The 18,570-nt window shown below is 42.1% G+C and overlaps 1 protein-coding gene across 1 annotated transcript; it reads right to left on the bottom strand.

The window, feature by feature from the left end:
* Positions 1-1,702: 1,702 nt before the first annotated feature.
* On the bottom strand, positions 1,703-18,266 carry LOC143785492 (gamma-crystallin 1-like). The gene is made up of 3 exons (XM_077274389.1): positions 18,232-18,266; positions 17,907-18,149; positions 1,703-2,269 (listed from the first exon to the last, which is right to left on the bottom strand). The coding sequence occupies exons 1-3, from the start codon at positions 18,232-18,234 to the stop codon at positions 1,994-1,996; spliced, it is 522 nt and encodes a 173-aa protein (XP_077130504.1). The 5' UTR covers positions 18,235-18,266; the 3' UTR covers positions 1,703-1,993.
* Positions 18,267-18,570: the final 304 nt, after the last annotated feature.

The raw sequence follows: 18,570 nt of genomic DNA, 5'->3' as shown, positions 1-18,570 counted from the left end.
CCTTCCAATAACAACTGTCACAGAGCTGTGCAATGGTGCTAATGTGCTGAGCCTGGTGGCATCTGTTGTTTTGCACCCCCTGATGTTGTCACATCACATTAATGCCACTACCAAAATGGCTACAGCATTACAGTGACACGCAGGCAACACTAGCAGGCTTATTGATTTGTAACAGGCGCCAAACATGTGGAAAGGGGATTCATGCTTGAAATAGAGTAGGGGGTAATGTTTGCCGAGTGCTAAGTACATCCGAGCACCCAGATATTCAAGTGATATCTGATTATCACTGAGCATGTTCCCTTATCCCTAGTCATTATCTATCTGTGGAACCCATCCTCTTTTCAACTTCAGCTTTTTAACAGATGGTGTTTTGTTTGCATCAAGAATATGTTGAAATTTCATTGATGCAATTCTTTCATCTACTTGTGAAATATTCCTGTGCCATTGGCTGCAGCACAACCCCAAAGCTTGATTGATCCACCCTCATGCTTAATGGTTGACAAGATGTTCTTTCCTGAAATTTTGTGCCCTTTTTTCTCCCCACATACCTTTGATCATCTTGGCCAAAGAGTTCTATTTTAACTTCATCGGTCCAAAGGACTTGTTTCCAAAATGCATCAGGCTTGTTTAGATGTGCTTTTGCATACTTCTGATGCTGAATTTAATGGTGAGGATGCAGAAGATGTTTTCTTCTTATGACTCTTACATGATGGTCATCATCATTTAGAAGACAAAAAGGATCCTCAGCACTAATTCAAGCACGCTGTATCCTTATTTCCCCTGATATCCTCAGTCAGGGGCTCTCAAACACATTAGACTCTGGACCAAACCTGTCAATATTGGCAGATTAGCATAACTTTAGTGTATTGTGCATGGGAGGTATGGGGGAGGTTAACTATTATTTAAAAAGTATGGGCAATTTCGGCGTCTTGTGCTAATTCCGCCTTTTTTTTTGCTTTTTTAAGTCTTCTTTTCTGACATCTTTGGGCGCCGTTTTTTAATTAAATTGTATTAAGTAAACTAGTGAGCAGCTTCCAAGTGAATGTCACTTGGGGAACGGTCCAGTCATTTTGTTTAACTGCTTTGCATCTTTGGAAACCTGAATCGGTTAAAGATGCTCAAAATGCTGAACAAATGGTCAGCAACTAATTTTTACATTACATTACATATACCCAGTCTTTTTATACTTTAATTAATACTCTTTCAGGCAAGATATGGAAAGGAGTCACCTGAAAAAGATGTGTGTGCATACCCTTAGTCTGACTTAACAGTGGCAACGTAACAACTTAAAGTACCTAAAGCAGCATGAACACCAAATACAGCAGCAATGCAAAATAAATATCAACACATACACACCCATTTAATCCTGATGTTACAGCACCAAATTTATGATGTTCACTACAAGTCTTTACCAAGACTGCAAAGGTGATGTCACACATAAACCAGAAGACCACTGTAGGAAATCACTCACCATGGTACACAGGACAAGTCCATTGAGTCCAATAATTAGCTTCTAATGTTCATGTAGGATATGCAGGGCTAATTTGATACAGCCAAGGTAAACATAAGATAATTGGGGAAGATCAGGAAACAGGAACCGAAAAGGCAAGAATAAAGTGAGTATATTTATTTTAGCTACATTGCTGTTTATATGCAGCTTTTTATCTATATCGGTGACCCTTTCCAGGTTTTTTGTTATACACCTTCTTAAGACATTTAAGTAAGAGTCTACTAAAGGGATGATAGTAATCCAGACAGGCCTATTAATTTTATCATGACTCCTTTTTGCTTTAATAAAGAAAAATATTTTAGTACATTGTCTGTAAACAGTTAATAAACCCCATCAGATTTAAGGAAGAGAAACAAATTACATTTTAGGTGTAATCCTGATCACAGTTAATGGTTCAATTATTTGTACTGTATGTACTCCATCAACAAGCTTATGTTATTGATTGAAGATCAATTTTATTTGGTTCTATAAACCTCAATTGTTTCAATAAAATTCTGGTACCCTTCTAAATGAACCAACCCTTGGAGTTAATGCCCCCCAGTCAGTACATCTCTTATATTCCTCTGGCTTTAAGTAAAATTGTCTTCCCCGAAAATTTTCTTTTTCATAGAAAATCCAGTTTCCTTCAATTATATTGCAAGAGAAGATGTCACAGAAGCTGAATTCTGATAATGTATTTGGACAATCTTGAGTAAATTCTATCATTTGACCATTTAAATTCTCCTTTGTATAAATTCTGATCTTGAAGTTTTCTCGATACTATAATATGAAAAAAACAAAGTATTTCATTATAAATATAGTTTTTAATACATTTTTATTTCAATAAATAAGAAGTGTTTCAATATTTTGCAAGTACAAGTACAAAATTAACAATGTTTTGACTTTTCAAAACATTTGTCAAATAAAGTTCTTAGTATTGAAATCTATATAGTAATTCGCTCTTGTTTTTTCACTTTTTGGTAAATGATAAAAGTAAATTATTATCTCTCCTATTTTTGAAACCATTCTTACTTTGCAGAATTTCTTCCACACATGCCTAAATCTTGGGGATAAATACATACAAATACACACTATACACACGCTACTACTACTATGAACAGTAGATGTATGTAGCTGGGTCTCACTGGTTGCTGTCAGTTCTGAACTTATGGCACTGCTGGACATCTAATTTGGAAGAGAAATAAGCATGGTTTATTTTTGTTCTGGTACCCTAAGCTTACTTGGCTGACCACTGTGTCTACAATCTTCAATATTGCCTATTTCTTAGTGTTTTTTTCAAAAGAGCTTGAAAATTCCATCTTGACACCCCAGCCTGCTTTGAAATTTTTGACTGGGAGAGTCCTTGCTGATACAGTATAACAAAGACATCACGCATTGCCCATTTGCCCATAGTAGTCATGCAAAAGTCAACTGCCGGCCAATGCACCATGGAAGGTGAGAAGAATTTTTTTTTTTTTGGTGGCAGAACTTTAAACAGCATTACAGGAAGGGGTATTTTATTACTGGATAATGATTAGGAACATTATTACTGGATGAGAAATGGTGACATTTGAACCAGGGTGGGGGAAATCATTTCAGGAAGGGGTCCGGGATGGGTGAGATTATACTAGGAAGGGGCTCAGGATGTGGGGCATTATACAAGTAAGGGGCCCAAGATGGGTAACATACATTACTAGAAGCGTCCAAGTTCGAGACAGTACACTCAGATGATAGACATTATACCAGGAAGGGGCCAAGCATTAGGAAATTTATACCAAGAAGAGATCCAGGATAAGGGACATTATACCAAGAAGGGGCCAAGGTACGAATATTATTACTGCAAGAGGCTCATAATGGGGTACATTAAAGCAGGAAGGGAGCAAGGATGGGGACATTATACCAAGAAAGGGTGCAGAATAATGGACATTATTGCTGGAACGGGCTCAGAATAGGGAACATTCTTAGTGGAAGGGACACAGGATGCTGAACATTATTACTGCAAAAGGCCCAGAATGGAGGACATTATTACTAGAAGGGGCACTAGAGAGGGGACAATATTTTTTGAAGGGGCTGAGAATGGAGAACATAATACCAAGAAGGGCCCAGCATGCTTGACATAAGTACAGGATGGGCAGATTATTACATTATAGAATTTACAAAGCTACAAGGGTTCAAACATAATATCTAACCAACATGCAAGTGGTAGCCCACTTCCAAATTTTGCACCGGGACCCATAAGACTCTAGTTACTCCACTGACTATACACCTGACTCTAATCCTGCAAAATCCCTAACTTTGTGCAAGTGTACCTAGAACTGATAATGTTTTTAAGATAAAGAATGGTCACAATAAATATTGATTTGATTTAGATTTCTCATTTGTGTACTCATTTTGCATTTTGTTGATTGATAGAAGTAAACCACGATCCATGCATGTGTGTGTATGTATTAGTGTGTGTGTATATGAGTGTGTGTGTGTGTGTGTGTGTGTATACAGTACAGACCAAAAGTTTGGACACACCTTCTCATTTAAAGATTTTTCTGTATTTTCATGACTATGAAAATTGTACATTCACACTGAAGGCATCAAAACTATGAATTAACACATGTGGAATTATATACTTAACAAAAAAGTGTGAAACAACTGAAATTATGTCTTATATTCTAGGTTCTTCAAAGTAGCCACCTTTTGCTTTGAGGACTGCTTTGCACACTCTTGGCATTCTCTTGATGAGCTTCAAGATGTAATAAAAGGAAAGTGACGTGCACTCTGGAATCAATGAAGTAGGTGCTGGTTAAACTTGGAAAGATCCAGACCATTCAGAAATTCAGGTAACCTCAGCAACTGTCTATACCACTGTGGTGTTCCTATTAAAGATTGTTCACATTTATGATGCAAATATACAATTTGAGTGCAGTTGTTTTCTTCAATTTCTGAGCTTCAAGAAGTAGTCACCGGAAATGGTTTTCACTTCACAGGTGTGCCCTGTCAGGTTTAATAAGTGGGATTTCTTGCCTTATAAATGGGGTTGGGACCATCAGTTGTGTTGAGCAGAAGTCTGGTGGATACACAGCTGATAGTCCTACTGAATAGACTGTTAGAATTTGTATTATGGCAAGAAAAAAGCAGCAAAGTAAAGAAAAACGAGTGGCCATCATTACTTTAACCCCTTCATACCCCAGCCTAGTTTGACCTTAATGACCTGGCCATTTTTTGCAATTTTGACCAGTGTCCCTTTATGAGGTAATAACTCAGGAACGCTTCAACGGATCCTAGCGATTCTGAGATTGCTTTTTCGTGACATATTGGGCTTCATGATAGTGGTAAATTTAGGTCAATTATTTTTGCTTTTATTTGTGAAAAAAATGGAAATTTGGCGAAAATTTTGAAACTTTCGCAATTTTAAAATTTTTTATTTTTATTCTGTTAAACCAGAGAGTTATGTGGCACAAAATATTTAATAATTTAATAAATAACATTTCCCACATGTCTACTTTACATCAGCACAATTTTGGAAACAATTTTTTTTTTTGCTAGGAAGTTATAAGGGTTAAAATTTGACCAGCGATTTCTCATTTTTGCCACAAAATTTACAAAACCATTTTTTTTAGGGACCAATTCACATTTGAAGTCAGTTTGAGGGATCTGTATGGCTGAAAATACCCAAAAGTGACACCGTTCTAAAAACTGCACCCCTCACGGTGCTCAAAAGCACATTCAAGAAGTTTATTAACCCTTCGGGTGTTTCACAGCAGCAGAAGCAACATGGAAGGAAAAAATGAACATTTAACTTTTTAGTCAGAAAAATGATATTTTAGCAACAATTTTTTTATTTTCCCAAGGGCAAAAGGAGAAAGTGGACCACGAAGTTTGCTGTCCAATTTGTCCTGAGTACGCTGATACCCCATATGTGGTGGGGAACCACTGTTTGGGCGCACGGCAAGGCTCGGAAGGGAAGGAGCGCCATTTTATTTTTTGAATGAAAAATTGGCTCCAATCTTTAGCGGACACCATGTCGCATTTGGAGAGCCCCTGTGTGCCTTAAAATTGGAGCTTCCCCACAAGTGACCCCATTTTGGAAAGTAGACCCCCCCAAGGAACTTATCTAGATGCATAGTAAGCACTTTGAACCCCCAGGTGCTTCACAAATTAATCCGTAAAAATGAAAAAGTACTTTTTTTTCACAAAAAAAAATTTTAGCCTCATTTTTTTCATTTTCACATGAGCAACAGGATAAAATGAATCCTAAAATTTGTTGGGCAACTTCTCCTAAGTGCACTAACACCTCATATGTGGGGGTAAACTACTGTCTGGGTGCACGGCAAGGCTCAGAAGGGAAGGAGCGCCATTTGATTTGTTGAATGAAAAATTAGCTCCAATCGATAGCGGACACCATGTCACGTTTGGAGAGCCCCTGTGTGCCTAAACATTGGAACTCCCCCACATGTGGCCCCATTTTGGAAACTACACCTCCCACGGAACTTATTTAGATGTTTGGTGAGCACTTTTTACCCCCAAGTGCTTCACAGAAGTTTATAACGCAGAGCCGTGAAAATAAAAAATCTTTTTTTTCCTCAAAAAATTATTTTTTATTTTCTCAAGGGTAACAGGAGAAATTGGACCTCAAAAGTTGTTGACCAGTCTGTCCTGAGTATGCTGGCACCCCATATGTGGGGGTAAACCACTATTTGGGCACACGTCAGGGCTCGGAAGGGGCTCGGAAGGGAAGTAGTGACGTTTTGAAATGCAGACTTTGATGGAATGGTCTGCGGGCGTCACATTGCGTTTGCAGAGCCCCTGATGTGCCTAAACAGTAGAAACCCCCCACAAGTGACCCCATTTTAGAAACTAGACCCCCAAGGAACTTATCTAGATGTGTTGTGAGCACTTTGAACCTCCAAGTGCTTCACAGAAGTTTATAACACAAAGCAGTGAAAATAAAAAATATTTTTTTTCCCACAAAAAAAATAGCCCCCAATTTTTTTATTTTCCCAAGGGTAACAGGAGAAATTAGACCCCCAAATTTGTTGTGCAATCTTTACTGAGTACGCTGATACCCCATATGTTTGGGTAAACCACTCTTTGGGCATACGTCGGGGCTCGGAAGGGAGGAAGCACCATTTGACTTTTTGAACGCAAGATTGGCTGGAATCAATGGTGGCGCCATGTCGCGTTTGGAGACCCCTGATGGGCCTAAACAGTGGAAACCCCTCAATTCTAACTCAAACACTAACCCCAACACACCCCTAACCCTAATCCCAACCCTAACCATAACCCTAACCACAAGCCTAACCCTAACCCAACACACCGCTAACCCTAATCTTATCCCTAATTCCAACCCCAACCCTAATCCCAACCCTAACTCTAATTCCAACCCTAACCCTAAGGCTATGTGCCCACGTTGCGGATTCGTGTGCGGATTTTACACCACCATTTTTGAAAAATCCGCAGGTAAAATGCACTGCGTTTTACCTGTGGATTTACCACGGACTTCCTGCGTTTTTTGTGCGGATTTCACCTGCAGTTTTACACCTGCTGATTCCTATTGAAGAACAGGTGTAAAACGCTGTGGTATCCGCACAAAGAATTGACATGCAGCAGAAACTACAATGCTGCATTTCTGCGCTGTATTTTCTGCACCATGGGCACAGCGGATTTGGTTTTCCATAGGTTTACATGGTTATGTACACCGCATGGAAAACTGCTGCGAATCCGCAGCCAAATCCGCACCGTGTGCACATACCCTAATTCCAACCTTAATTCTAACCCTAACCCTAGTTCTAACCCTACCCCTAGTTCTAACCCTAACCCTAGTTCAAACCCTAATTCTAACTCTAGTTCTAACCCTAACCCTAACCCTAGTTCTATCCCTAACCCTAACCCTAGTTCTAATCCTAGCCCTAACCCTAGCCCTAACCCTATTTCTAACCCTAACCCTAGTGGAAAAGTAAAAATAAATATATTTTCTTTATTTTATGATGTTCCCTACCTATGGGGGTGATAAAGGGGGGGCCATTTACTATTTTTTTATTTTGATCACTGTAGTAGAACCTATCACAGTGATCAAAATGAATGAACGAATCTTCCGTCCGGCAGATTCGGCGGGCGCACTGCGCATGCGCCCGCCATTTTGGAAGATGGCGGCGCCCATCCTAGATGCAAGACGGACAAAGGGACGGACCCCGGGACTCCGGAGGTATGGTGGGTGGGATCGGACAGTGAGTGGGCACCAGACAGGATGGAGGGGAGAGTAGGGTGCGGAGGACAGGACAGAGGGGTATGAAACACTGACGGCAGCTGCAGATCACCGCTGTCAGTAGTGGGGGGTCAGATTGGGGTCTCCAGCCATGGCCGATGATATTGCAGCATCGGCCATGGCTGGATTGTAATATTTCACCAAGTTTCATTTGTGAAATATTACAAATTGCTCTGATTGGCTGTTTCACTTTCAACAGCCAATCAGAGCGCTAGTAACCATGTGGGGCAAAGCCACCCCCCCGGGCTGAAGTACCACTCCCCCTGTCCCTGCAGATCAGGTGAAATTGGAGTTAACCCTTTCAACCGATCTGCAGGGACGCGATCCCTCCATGACGCCACATAGGCTTTAACCCCTTAACGACCTTTGACGCATACGCTGCGTCATGAAAGTCGGTGCCAAAACGACCTATGACGCAGCGTATGCGTCATGGAATGATCGCGCTCCTGCAGATCGGGTGAAAGGGTTAACTCCTATTTTACCCGATCTGCAGGGAGAGGGGGAGTGGTACTTCAGCCCAGGGGGGGGTGGCTTCACCCCCCCGTGGCTACGATCGCTCTGATTGGCTGTTGAAAGTGAAACTGCCAATCAGAGCGATTTGTAATATTTCACCCAAAAAAACGGTGAAATATTACAATCCAGCCATGGCCGATGCTGCAATATCATCGGCCATGGCTGGAAAACCTAATCTGCCCCCACCCCACCCCACCGATCGCCCCCCCAGTGCTCCGGTGCGCGGTCCGCCCCCCTAATTCGTTCTGTCCGCTCCTCCGTCCTCCTGTCCGCTCCCCCCGTGCTCCGGTGCCCCCTCCCTGTGCTCCGGTCCCCCCCCCCTGTGCTCCGGTCCCCCCCCCCGTGCTCCGATCACCCCCCCTTCATACTTACCGGGCCTCCCGATGTCCGTCCGGCTTCTCCATGGGCGCCGCCATCTTCCAATATGGCGGCGCATGCGCACTGCGCCCGCAGAGTCTACCGGCTGGCAGATTCATTTCAGAAGTATTTTGATCACTGCGATATAGCCTATCGCAGTGATCAAAATGAAAAAAAAGTAAATGACCCCCTTTATCACCCCCATAGGGACAATAATAAAAATAAATAAAATATTTTTTTTTTTTTCTGCTAGGGTTAGGGTTAGAACTAGGGTTAGAATTAGGGTTAGAATTAGGGGTAGGGTTAGGGTTAGGGGTAGGGTTAGGGCATGTGCACACAGTGCGGATTTGGCTGCGAATCCGCAGCGGATTGCCGCGGATCCGCAGCGGATCGGCCGTGGATCGGCCGCGGATCGGCCGCGGATCCGCAGCGGATTGGCCGCGGATCCGCAGCGGATTGGCCGCTGCGAATTCGTAGCAGTTTTCCATCAGGTTTACAGTACCATGTACACCTATGGAAAACCAAATCTGCTGTGCCCATGGTGCGGAAAATACCGTGCAGAAACGCTGCGTTGTATTTTCCGCAGCATGTCAATTTTGTGCGGATTCCGCAGCGTTTTACACCTGTTCCTCAATAGGAATCCGCAGGTGAAATCCGCACAAAAAAACACTGGAAATCCGCTGTAAATCCGTAGGTAAAACGCAGTGCCTTTTACCTGCGGATTTTTCAAAAATGGTGCGGAAAAATCTCACACGAATCCGCAAAGTGGGCACATAGCCTTAGGGTTAGGGTTGGAATTAGAGTTAGGGTACCGTCTCACAGTGGCACTTTGATCGCTACGACGGTACGATCTGTGACGTTCCAGGGATATCCATACGATATCGCTGTGTCTGACACGCAGCAGCGATCAGGGACCCTGCTGAGAATCGTACGTCATAGCAGATCGTTTGGAACTTTCTTTCGTCGCTGGATCTCCCGCTGTCATCGCTGGATCGTTGTGTGTGACAGCTATCCAGCGATGCGTTCACTTGTAACCAGGGTAAACATCGGGTTACTAAGCGCAGGGCCGCGCTTAGTAACTCGATGTTTACCGTGGTTACCAGCGTAAAAGTAAAAAAAAAAAAAAAAACGTACATACTCACATTTCGGTGTCCTTCAGGTCCCTTGCCGTCTGCTTCCCGCTCTGACTGTCTGCCGGCCGGAAAGTGAGAGCACAGCACAGCAGTGACGTCACCGCTGCGCTCTGCTCTCACTGTACGGCGGCACTCAGTCAGAGCGGGAAGCAGACGGCAAGGGACCTGAAGGACACCAAAATGTGAGTATGTACGTTTTTTTTTTTTACTTTTACGCTGGTAACCACGGTAAACATCGGGTTACTAAGCGCGGCCCTGCGCTTAGTAACCCGATGTTTACCCTGGTTACCCGGGACCTTGGCATCGTTGGTCGCTGGAGAGCGGTCTGTGTGACAGCTCCCCAGCGACCACACAATGACTTTCCAACGATCACGGCCAGGTCGTATCGCTGGTCGTGATCGTTGGTAAATCGTTATGTGAGACGGTACCCTTAGGGTTGGAATTAGAGCTAGGGTTGGAAATAGGGTTAAGATTAGGCTTGTGGTTAGGGTTAAGGATAGGGTTAGGGTTGTGTTGGGGTTACAGTTGTGGGTAGGGTTGGGATTAGGGTTAGGATTAGGGTTGGATTTAGGGTTACGGGTGTGTTGGGGTTAGGGTTGTGGTTAGGGGTGTGTTGGGCTTAGGGTTGTGATTAGGGTTATGGCTACAGTTGGGATTAGGATTAGGGGTGTGTTGGGGTTAGTGTTGAAGTTAGAATTGAGGGGTTTCCACTGTTTAGGCACATCAGGGGTCTCCAAACGCAACATGGCGCCACCAATGATTCCAGCCAATCTTGCGTTCAAAAAGTCAAATGGTGCGCCCTCCCTTCCAAGCCCCGACGTGCGCCCAAACAGTGGTTTACCCCCACATATGGGATACCAGCGTACTCAGGACAAACTGGGCAACAACTATTGGGGTCCAATTTCTCCTGTTACCCTTGCAAAAATAAAAAAATACTTGCTAAAACATAATTTTGAGGAAAGAACAATTATTTTTTATTTTCACGTCTCTACGTTATAAACTTATGTGAAACACTTGGGGGTTGAAAGTGCTCACCACACATCTAGATAAGATCCTTTTGGGGTCTAGTTTCCAAAATGGGGTCACTTGTGGGGTGTTTCTACTGTTTAGGCACATCAGGGGCTCTGCAAATGCAACGTGACGCCCGCAGACCATTCCATCAAAGTCTGCATTTCAAATGTCACTACTTCCCTTCCGAGCCCTGACGTGCGCCCAAACAGGGGTTTACCCCCACATATGGGGTACCAGCGTACTCACAACAAACTGGGCAACAAATATTGGGGTCCAATTTCTCCTGTTACCCTTGTGAAAATAAACAATTGCTTGCTAAAACATCTTTTTTGAGGAAAGAAAAATGATTTTTTATTTTCACGGCTCTGCGTTGTAAACTTCTGTGAAGCACTTGGGGGTTCAAAGTGCTCACCACACATCTAGATAAGTTCCTTGGGGGGTCTAGTTTCCAAAATGGGGTCACTTGTGGGGGGTTTCTACTGTTTAGGCACATCAGGGGCTCTGCAAACATAACATGATTCCCGCAGACCATTCCATCAAAGTCTGCATTCCAAATCGTCACTACTTCCCTTCCGAGCCCCGCCATGTGCCCAAACAGTGGTTTACCCCCACATATGGGGTATCAGCGTACTCAGGAGAAACTGGACAACAACTTTTGGGGTCAAATTTTTCCTGTTACCCTTGGGAAAATTAAAAAATTCTGGGCTAAAAAAATATTTTTGAGGAAAGAAAACACATTTTTTATTTTCACGTCTCTGCGTTATAAACTTCTGTGAAGCACTTGGGGGTTCAAAGTGCTCACCACACATCTAGATAAGTTCCATTGGGGGTCTAGTTTCCAAAGTGGTGTCAATTGTGGGGAGTTCCTACTGTTTAGGCACATCAGGGGCTCTGCAAACGCAACGTGACGCCCGCAGAGCATTCCATTAAAGTCTGCATTTCAAAACGTCACTACTTCCCTTCCGCTCCCCGACGTGTGCCAAAACAGTGGTTTACCCCCACATATGGGGTATCAGCGTACTCAGGAGAAACTGCACAACAACTTTTGTGGTCCAATTTCTCCTGTTACCCTTGGGAAAATAAAAAATTGTGGGTTAAAAAATCATTTTTGAGGAAAGAAAAATAATTTTATATTTTCATGGCTCTGCGTTATAAACTTCTGTGAAGCACTTGAGGGTTCAAAGTGCTCACCACACATCTAGATTAGTTCCTTAGGAGGTCTAGTTTCCAAAATGGGGTCACTTGTGTGGGAGCTCCAATGTTTAGGCACACAGGGGCTCTCCAAACGCGACATGGTGTCCGCTAATGATTGGAGCTAATTTTCCATTCAAAAAGCCAAATGGCGTGCCTTCCCTTCCGAGCCCTGCCGTGCGCCCAAACAGTGGTTTACCCCCACATATGGGGTATCATCGTACTCAGGACAAACTGGACAACAACATTTGGGGTCCAATTTCTCCTATTATCCTTGGGAAAATAAAAAACTCCGGGCTAAAAATCATTTTTGAGGAAAGAAAAATATTTTTTTATTTTCATAGCTCTGCGTTATAAACTTCTGTGAAGCACCTGGGGGTTTTAAGTGCTCACTATACATCTAGATTAGTTCCTTGGGGGGTCTAGTTTCCAAAATGGGGTCACTTGTAGGGGAGCTCTAATGTTTAGGCACACAGGGGCACTCCGAACGCAACATGGTGTCCACTAACGATTGGAGCTAATTTTCCATTGAAAAAGTCAAATGGCGCGCCTTCCCTTCCAAGCCTTGCCGTGCACCCAAACAGTGGTTTACCCCCACATATGAGGTATCGGCGTACTCAAGAGAAATTGCCCAACAAATTTTAGGATCCATTTTATCCTGTTGCCCATGTGAAAATGAAAAAATTGAGGCGAAAAAATTTTTTTTGTGAAAAAAAAGTACTTTTTCATTTTTTACGGATCAATTTGTGAAGCACCTGAGAGTTTAAAGTGCTCACTATGCATCTAGATAAGTTCCTTGGGGGGTCTAGTTTCCAAAATGGGGTCACATGTGGGGGAGCTTCAATGTTTAGGCACACAGGGTCTCTCCAAACGCGACATGGTGTCCGCTAACGATGGAGATAATTTTTCATTCAAAAAGTCAAATGGCGCGCCTTCCCTTCCGAGCCTTGCCGTGCACCCAAACAGTGGTTTACCCCCACATATGAGGTATCGGCGTACTCAGGAGAAATTGCCCAACAAATTTTAGGATCCATTTTATCCTGTTGCCCATGTGACAATGAAAAAATTGAGGCAAAAAATTTTTTTGTGAAAAAAAAAGTACTTTTTCATTTTTACGGATCAATTTGTGAAGCACCTGGGGGATTAAAGTGCTCACTATGCATCTAGATAAGTTCCTTGGGGCGTCTAGTTTCCAAAATGGGGTCACTTGTGGGGGAGCTCCAATGTTTAGGCACACGGGGGCTCTCCAAACGCGACATGGTGTCTGCTAAAGATTGGAGCCAATTTTTCATTGAAAAAGTCAAATGGCGCTCCTTCCCTTCCGAGCCCTGCCGTGCCCACAAACAGTGGTTTACCCCCACATATGAGGTATCAACGTACTCAGGACAAATTGGACAACAACTTTTGTGGTCCAGTTTCTCCTTTTACCCTTGGGAAAATAAAAAAATTGTTGCTAACAGATCATTTTTGTGACTAAAAAGTTAAATGTTCACTTTTTCCTTCCATGTTGCTTCTGCTGTTGTGAAACACCTGAAGGGTTAATAAACTTCTTGAATGTGGTTTTGAGCACCTTGAGGGGTGCAGTTTTTAGAATGGTGTCACTTTTGGGTATTTTCAGCCATATAGAACCCTCAAACTGACTTCAAATGTGAGGTGGTCCCTAAAAAAAATGGTTTTGTAAATTTTGTTGTAAAAATGAGAAATCACTGGTCAAATTTTAACCCTTATAACTTCCTAGCAAAAAAAAAATTTCTTTCCAAAATTGTGCTGATGTAAAGTAGACATGTGGGAAATGTTATTTATTAACTATTTTGTGTCACATAACTCTCTGGTTTAACAGAATAAAAATTCAAAATGTGAAAATTGCGAAATTTTCAAAATTTTCGCCAAATTTCCGTTTTTTTCACAAATAAACTCAGAAATTATCGACCTAAATTTACCACTAACATGAAGCCCAATATGTCACGAAAAAACAATCTCAGAATCGCTAGGATCCGTTGAAGCGTTCCTGAGTTATTACCTCATAAAAGGACACTGGTCAGAATTGCAAAAAACGGCAAGGTCATTAAGGCCAAAATAGGCTGGGTCATGAAGGGGTTAAAGGTCGGACTGGCACCGACTTTCTTGACGCCTACGTGGCGTCACAGATCGGGAAGGGGTTAAGAAATGAAGGTCAGTCAGTCCAAAAAATTGGGAAAACCTTGAAATTGTCCCCAAGTGCAGTTGCAAAAACTATCAAGCGCTACAAAGAAACTGGCTCACATGTGGACTGCTTTAGGAAAGGAAGACCAAGAGTCACCTCTGCTTCTGAGGATAAGTTTAACCGAGTCACCAGCCTCAGAAATTGCAGGTTAACAGCAGATAAGATTAGAGACCAGGTCAATGCCACACAGCAGACACATCTCTACAACAACTGTTAAGAGGAGACTTTGTGCAGCAGGCCTTCATGGTAAAATAGCTTCTAGGAAACCACTGCTTAGAACAGGCAACAAGCAGAAGAGACTTGTTTTGGCTAAAGAACACAAGGAATGGACAATAGACCAGTGGAAATCTGTGCTTTGGTCTGATGAGTCCAAATTTGAGATCTTTGGTTCCAACCACCGTGTCTTTGTGCGACGCAGAAAAGGTGAACGGATGGACTCTACATGCCTGGTTCCCACCATGAGGCATGGAGGAGGAGGTGTGATGGTGTGGGGTGCTTTGCTGGTGACACTGTTGGGGATATATTCAAAATTGAAGGCATACTGAACCAGCATGGCTACCACAGCATCTTGCAGCGGCATGCTATTCCATCCGGTTTGCGTTTAGTTGGACCATCATTAATTTTTCAACAGGAAAATGACCCCCAAGCACACCTCCAGGCTGTGTAAGGGATATTTGACCAAGAAGGAGAGTGATGGGGTGCTACGCCAGATGACCTGGCCTCCACAGTCACCAGACCTGAACCCAATCGAGATGGTTTGGGGTGAGCTGGACTGCAGAGTGAAGGCAAAAGGGCCAACAAGTGCTAAGCATCTGAGGGAACTCCTTCAAGATTGTTGGAAGACCATTCCTGGTGACTATCTCGTGAAGCTTATCAAGAGAATGCCAAGAGTGTGCAAAGCAGTCATCAAAGCAAAAGGTGGCTACTTTGAAGAACCTAGAGTATAAGACAGAGGTGTCAAACTGCATTCCTCGAGGGCCGCCAACAGGTCATGTTTTCAGGATTTCCTTAGCATTCCACAAGGTGCTGGAATCATTCTGTGCAGGTGATTAAATTATCACCTGTGCAATACAAGGAAATCCTGAAAACATGACCTGTTGGCGGCCCTCGAGGAATGCAGTTTGACACCTCTGGTATAAGACATATTTTCAGTTGTTTCACACTTTTTTGTTAAGTATATAATTCCACATGTGTTAATTCATGGTTTTGATGCCTTCAGTGTGAATGTACAATTTTCATAGTCATGAAAATACAGAAAAATCTTTAAATGAGGTGTGTCCAAACTTTTGGTCTGTACTGTATAAATAAAATGTATGCTGTTTACCATAGTGCACTACACTACTCTTTACTTTAATATCTGTCCATATCCATTTTTTTGTAAATGCTTAAAAAGGGAAAAAAGTGATAAAACGAAAGACGCATAACTTTATGAATATTTCTCAGACTAAGTAATTTAACATATATTTTACTGATAATAGTCTCCCTCCTTTTATATTTTTTGTCAAAAATGATTTGCTGTTTTAATTCTTTGTTTTCTTAACCCCTTACTGACATCGGACGGTATAGTACGTCCGATGTCAGCTCACCTGCTTTGATGCAGGGCTCCGCGGTGAGCCCGCATCAAAGCCGGGACATGTCAGCTGTTTTGAACAGCTGACATGTGCCCGCAATAGCGGCGGGTGAAATCGCGATTCACCCGCCGCTATTAACTAGTTAAATGCCGCTGTCAAACGCAGACAGCGGCATTTAACTACCGCATCCGGCCGGGCGGCCGGAAATGACGTCATCGCCGACCCCCGTCACATGATCGGGGGTCGGCGATGAATCAGGACAGTAACCAAGGACCTATGGTTACTGATCGCCGGTAGCTGTGAGCGCCCCCCTGTGGTCGGCGCTCACAGCACACCTGCAATTCTACTACATAGCAGCGAACAGCAGATTGCTGCTATGTAGCAGAGGTGATCGTGCTGTGCCTGCTTCTAGCCTCCCATGGAGGCTATTGAAGCATGGCAAAAATTTTTAAAAAAGTAAAAAAAAATGTGAAAAAAAATAAAAAAAATATAAAAATTTAAATCACCCCCCTTTCGCCCCAATCAAAATAAATCAATAAAAAAAATATCAAATCTACACATATTTGGTATTATATAAATAGGAGGACAAGGAGTTTACTGATTATATTATTTATTAAATCCAAAAAGATTTACACCATAAAAATGGATAATAAATGTCAAGTATATATTACATAAAAAGAGTGAACTACCCAGGTGAGTGTAAAATGACCTATGGGCCACACAGAAAAACAAGACAAAACCTGCTTGTGCACAATGGTAATAACATTCCAATGCCTCAATGTCGTTTGTGTGTTTGGACCTTACACTTTGTCCTCAGCATTCTATCAGTGGGCCGCTAATCACTGCATATCAACATGACTAACTACATTGGTTTATGTCCAGGTAAAGATTTAATGGTGATAATTACCCATGTGTTGTTTGTCTGACTCCTGTGAGGACCTCGGTCTCCCCAACGCGCGTTTCGCGTGCTATCAGTAGCCTCGCTTCCTCACGCCCCCTGAGGAAGCGAGGCTACTGATAGCACGCAAAACGCGCGTTGGGGAGACCGAGGTCCTCACAGGAGTCAGACAAACAACACATGGGTAATTATCACCATTAAATCTTTACCTGGACATAAACCAATGTAGTTAGTCATGTTGATATGCAGTGATTAGCGGCCCACTGATAGAATGCTGAGGACAAAGTGTAAGGTCCAAACACACAAACGACATTGAGGCATTGGAATGTTATTACCATTGTGCACAAGCAGGTTTTGTCTTGTTTTTCTGTGTGGCCCATAGGTCATTTTACACTCACCTGGGTAGTTCACTCTTTTTATGTAATATGTACTTGACATTTATTATCTATTTTTATGGTGTAAATCTTTTTGGATTTAATAAATAATATATTCAGTAAACTCCTTGTCCTCCTATTTATATAATTTAATCATGAGTAATCTGAATAATTGGATAGTGTTGTATTGCTGGTATTCTCTTTAACATATTTGGTATTGCCACATTCAGAATCGCCCGATCTATCAATAAAAAAAAGCATTAACCTGATCGCTAAATGGCGTAACGAGAAAAAAAATCGAAACGCCAGAATTACGTTTTTTTGGTTGCCGCGACATTAAAATGCAATAACGGGCGATCAAAAAACGTATCTGCACCGAATTGGAATCATTAAAAACGCCAGATCGGCACGCAAAAAATAAGCCCTCAACCGACCCCAGATCATGAAAAATGGAGACGCTACGAGTATCGGAAAAAGGCGCAATTTTTTATTTTTTATTTTTTTTTTTTAGCAAAGTTTGGAATTTTTTTTCACCACTTAGCTAAAAAATAACCTAGTCATGTTAGGTGTCTATGAACTCGAAATAACCTGGAGAATCATAATGGCAAGTCAGTTTTAGCATTTAGTGAACCTAACAAAAAAGCCAAGCAAAAAACAAGTGTGGGATTGCACTTTTTTTGCAATTTCACCGCACTTGGAATTTTTTTCCCGTTTTCTAGTACATGACATGGTAAAACAAATGATGTCGTTCAAAAGTACAACTTGTCCTGCAAAAAATAAGCCCTCACATGGCGAAATTGATGGAAAAATAAAAAAGTTATGGCTCTGGGAAGGAGGGGAGTGAAAAACAAACACGGAAAAATGAAAAATCCCACGGTCATGAAGGGGTTAAGGCATGAAATCAGACTACCTGAATGATTAAACGGCAGGAGCAGACAGTGTCGTTGTATCCAAAAAATTGCTGAAAATCAGGATATTCTCCTTTTTGTAGAAAGTATTGATGACCTTGGTAGTTGGGGTGTTCATAGAGAATCCAATTTCCACTCTTAACACGAACCGAGTTGCAATGATTGATGTACGAATGCAAATCAGAACAGTCTGACATGCATTTATAGGAGAAACCCTGAAAATTCTTGTCTTCATAAAAGATGATCTGTTATGCAACAAAAAAATGCAATTACTTTACAATATATAGTCAGTCACATACTGTATATTCTATTCAGTGAATAACTTACCATTGCAGCTTCCCAGTAGTTGGTGGGTTCAGCTGATTCTACAAAGCTACGGAATAATAGACCTCTAGTCATAGCTTTTATATACGCTCACAGTGCTGACTAAACAAATACTGTGGTATATTCAGAAAAGTGAAAACAAGTTGGCACCCTGTAATACACATAGATAGGTAGACAGACAAATACTGGATTGTGCAATTATTAGTTAGGAATTCTAACTAGATACTCTATGAAAATGAGAGATCGCATTAGCATAAAAATGGAACAAAACTGCAAAAATGTAAAGTCTACAATTATCTGAAATGAAGAGATAACAGATTATATTGAACTTTGTTATAGATG

Source organism: Ranitomeya variabilis, chromosome 7 (genome assembly GCF_051348905.1).
Source record: "Ranitomeya variabilis isolate aRanVar5 chromosome 7, aRanVar5.hap1, whole genome shotgun sequence".
Taxonomy (NCBI): domain Eukaryota; kingdom Metazoa; phylum Chordata; class Amphibia; order Anura; family Dendrobatidae; genus Ranitomeya; species Ranitomeya variabilis.
The sequence above is the reverse complement of the archived record's forward strand: the minus strand, read 5'-3'. Positions and strand labels throughout refer to the sequence as shown.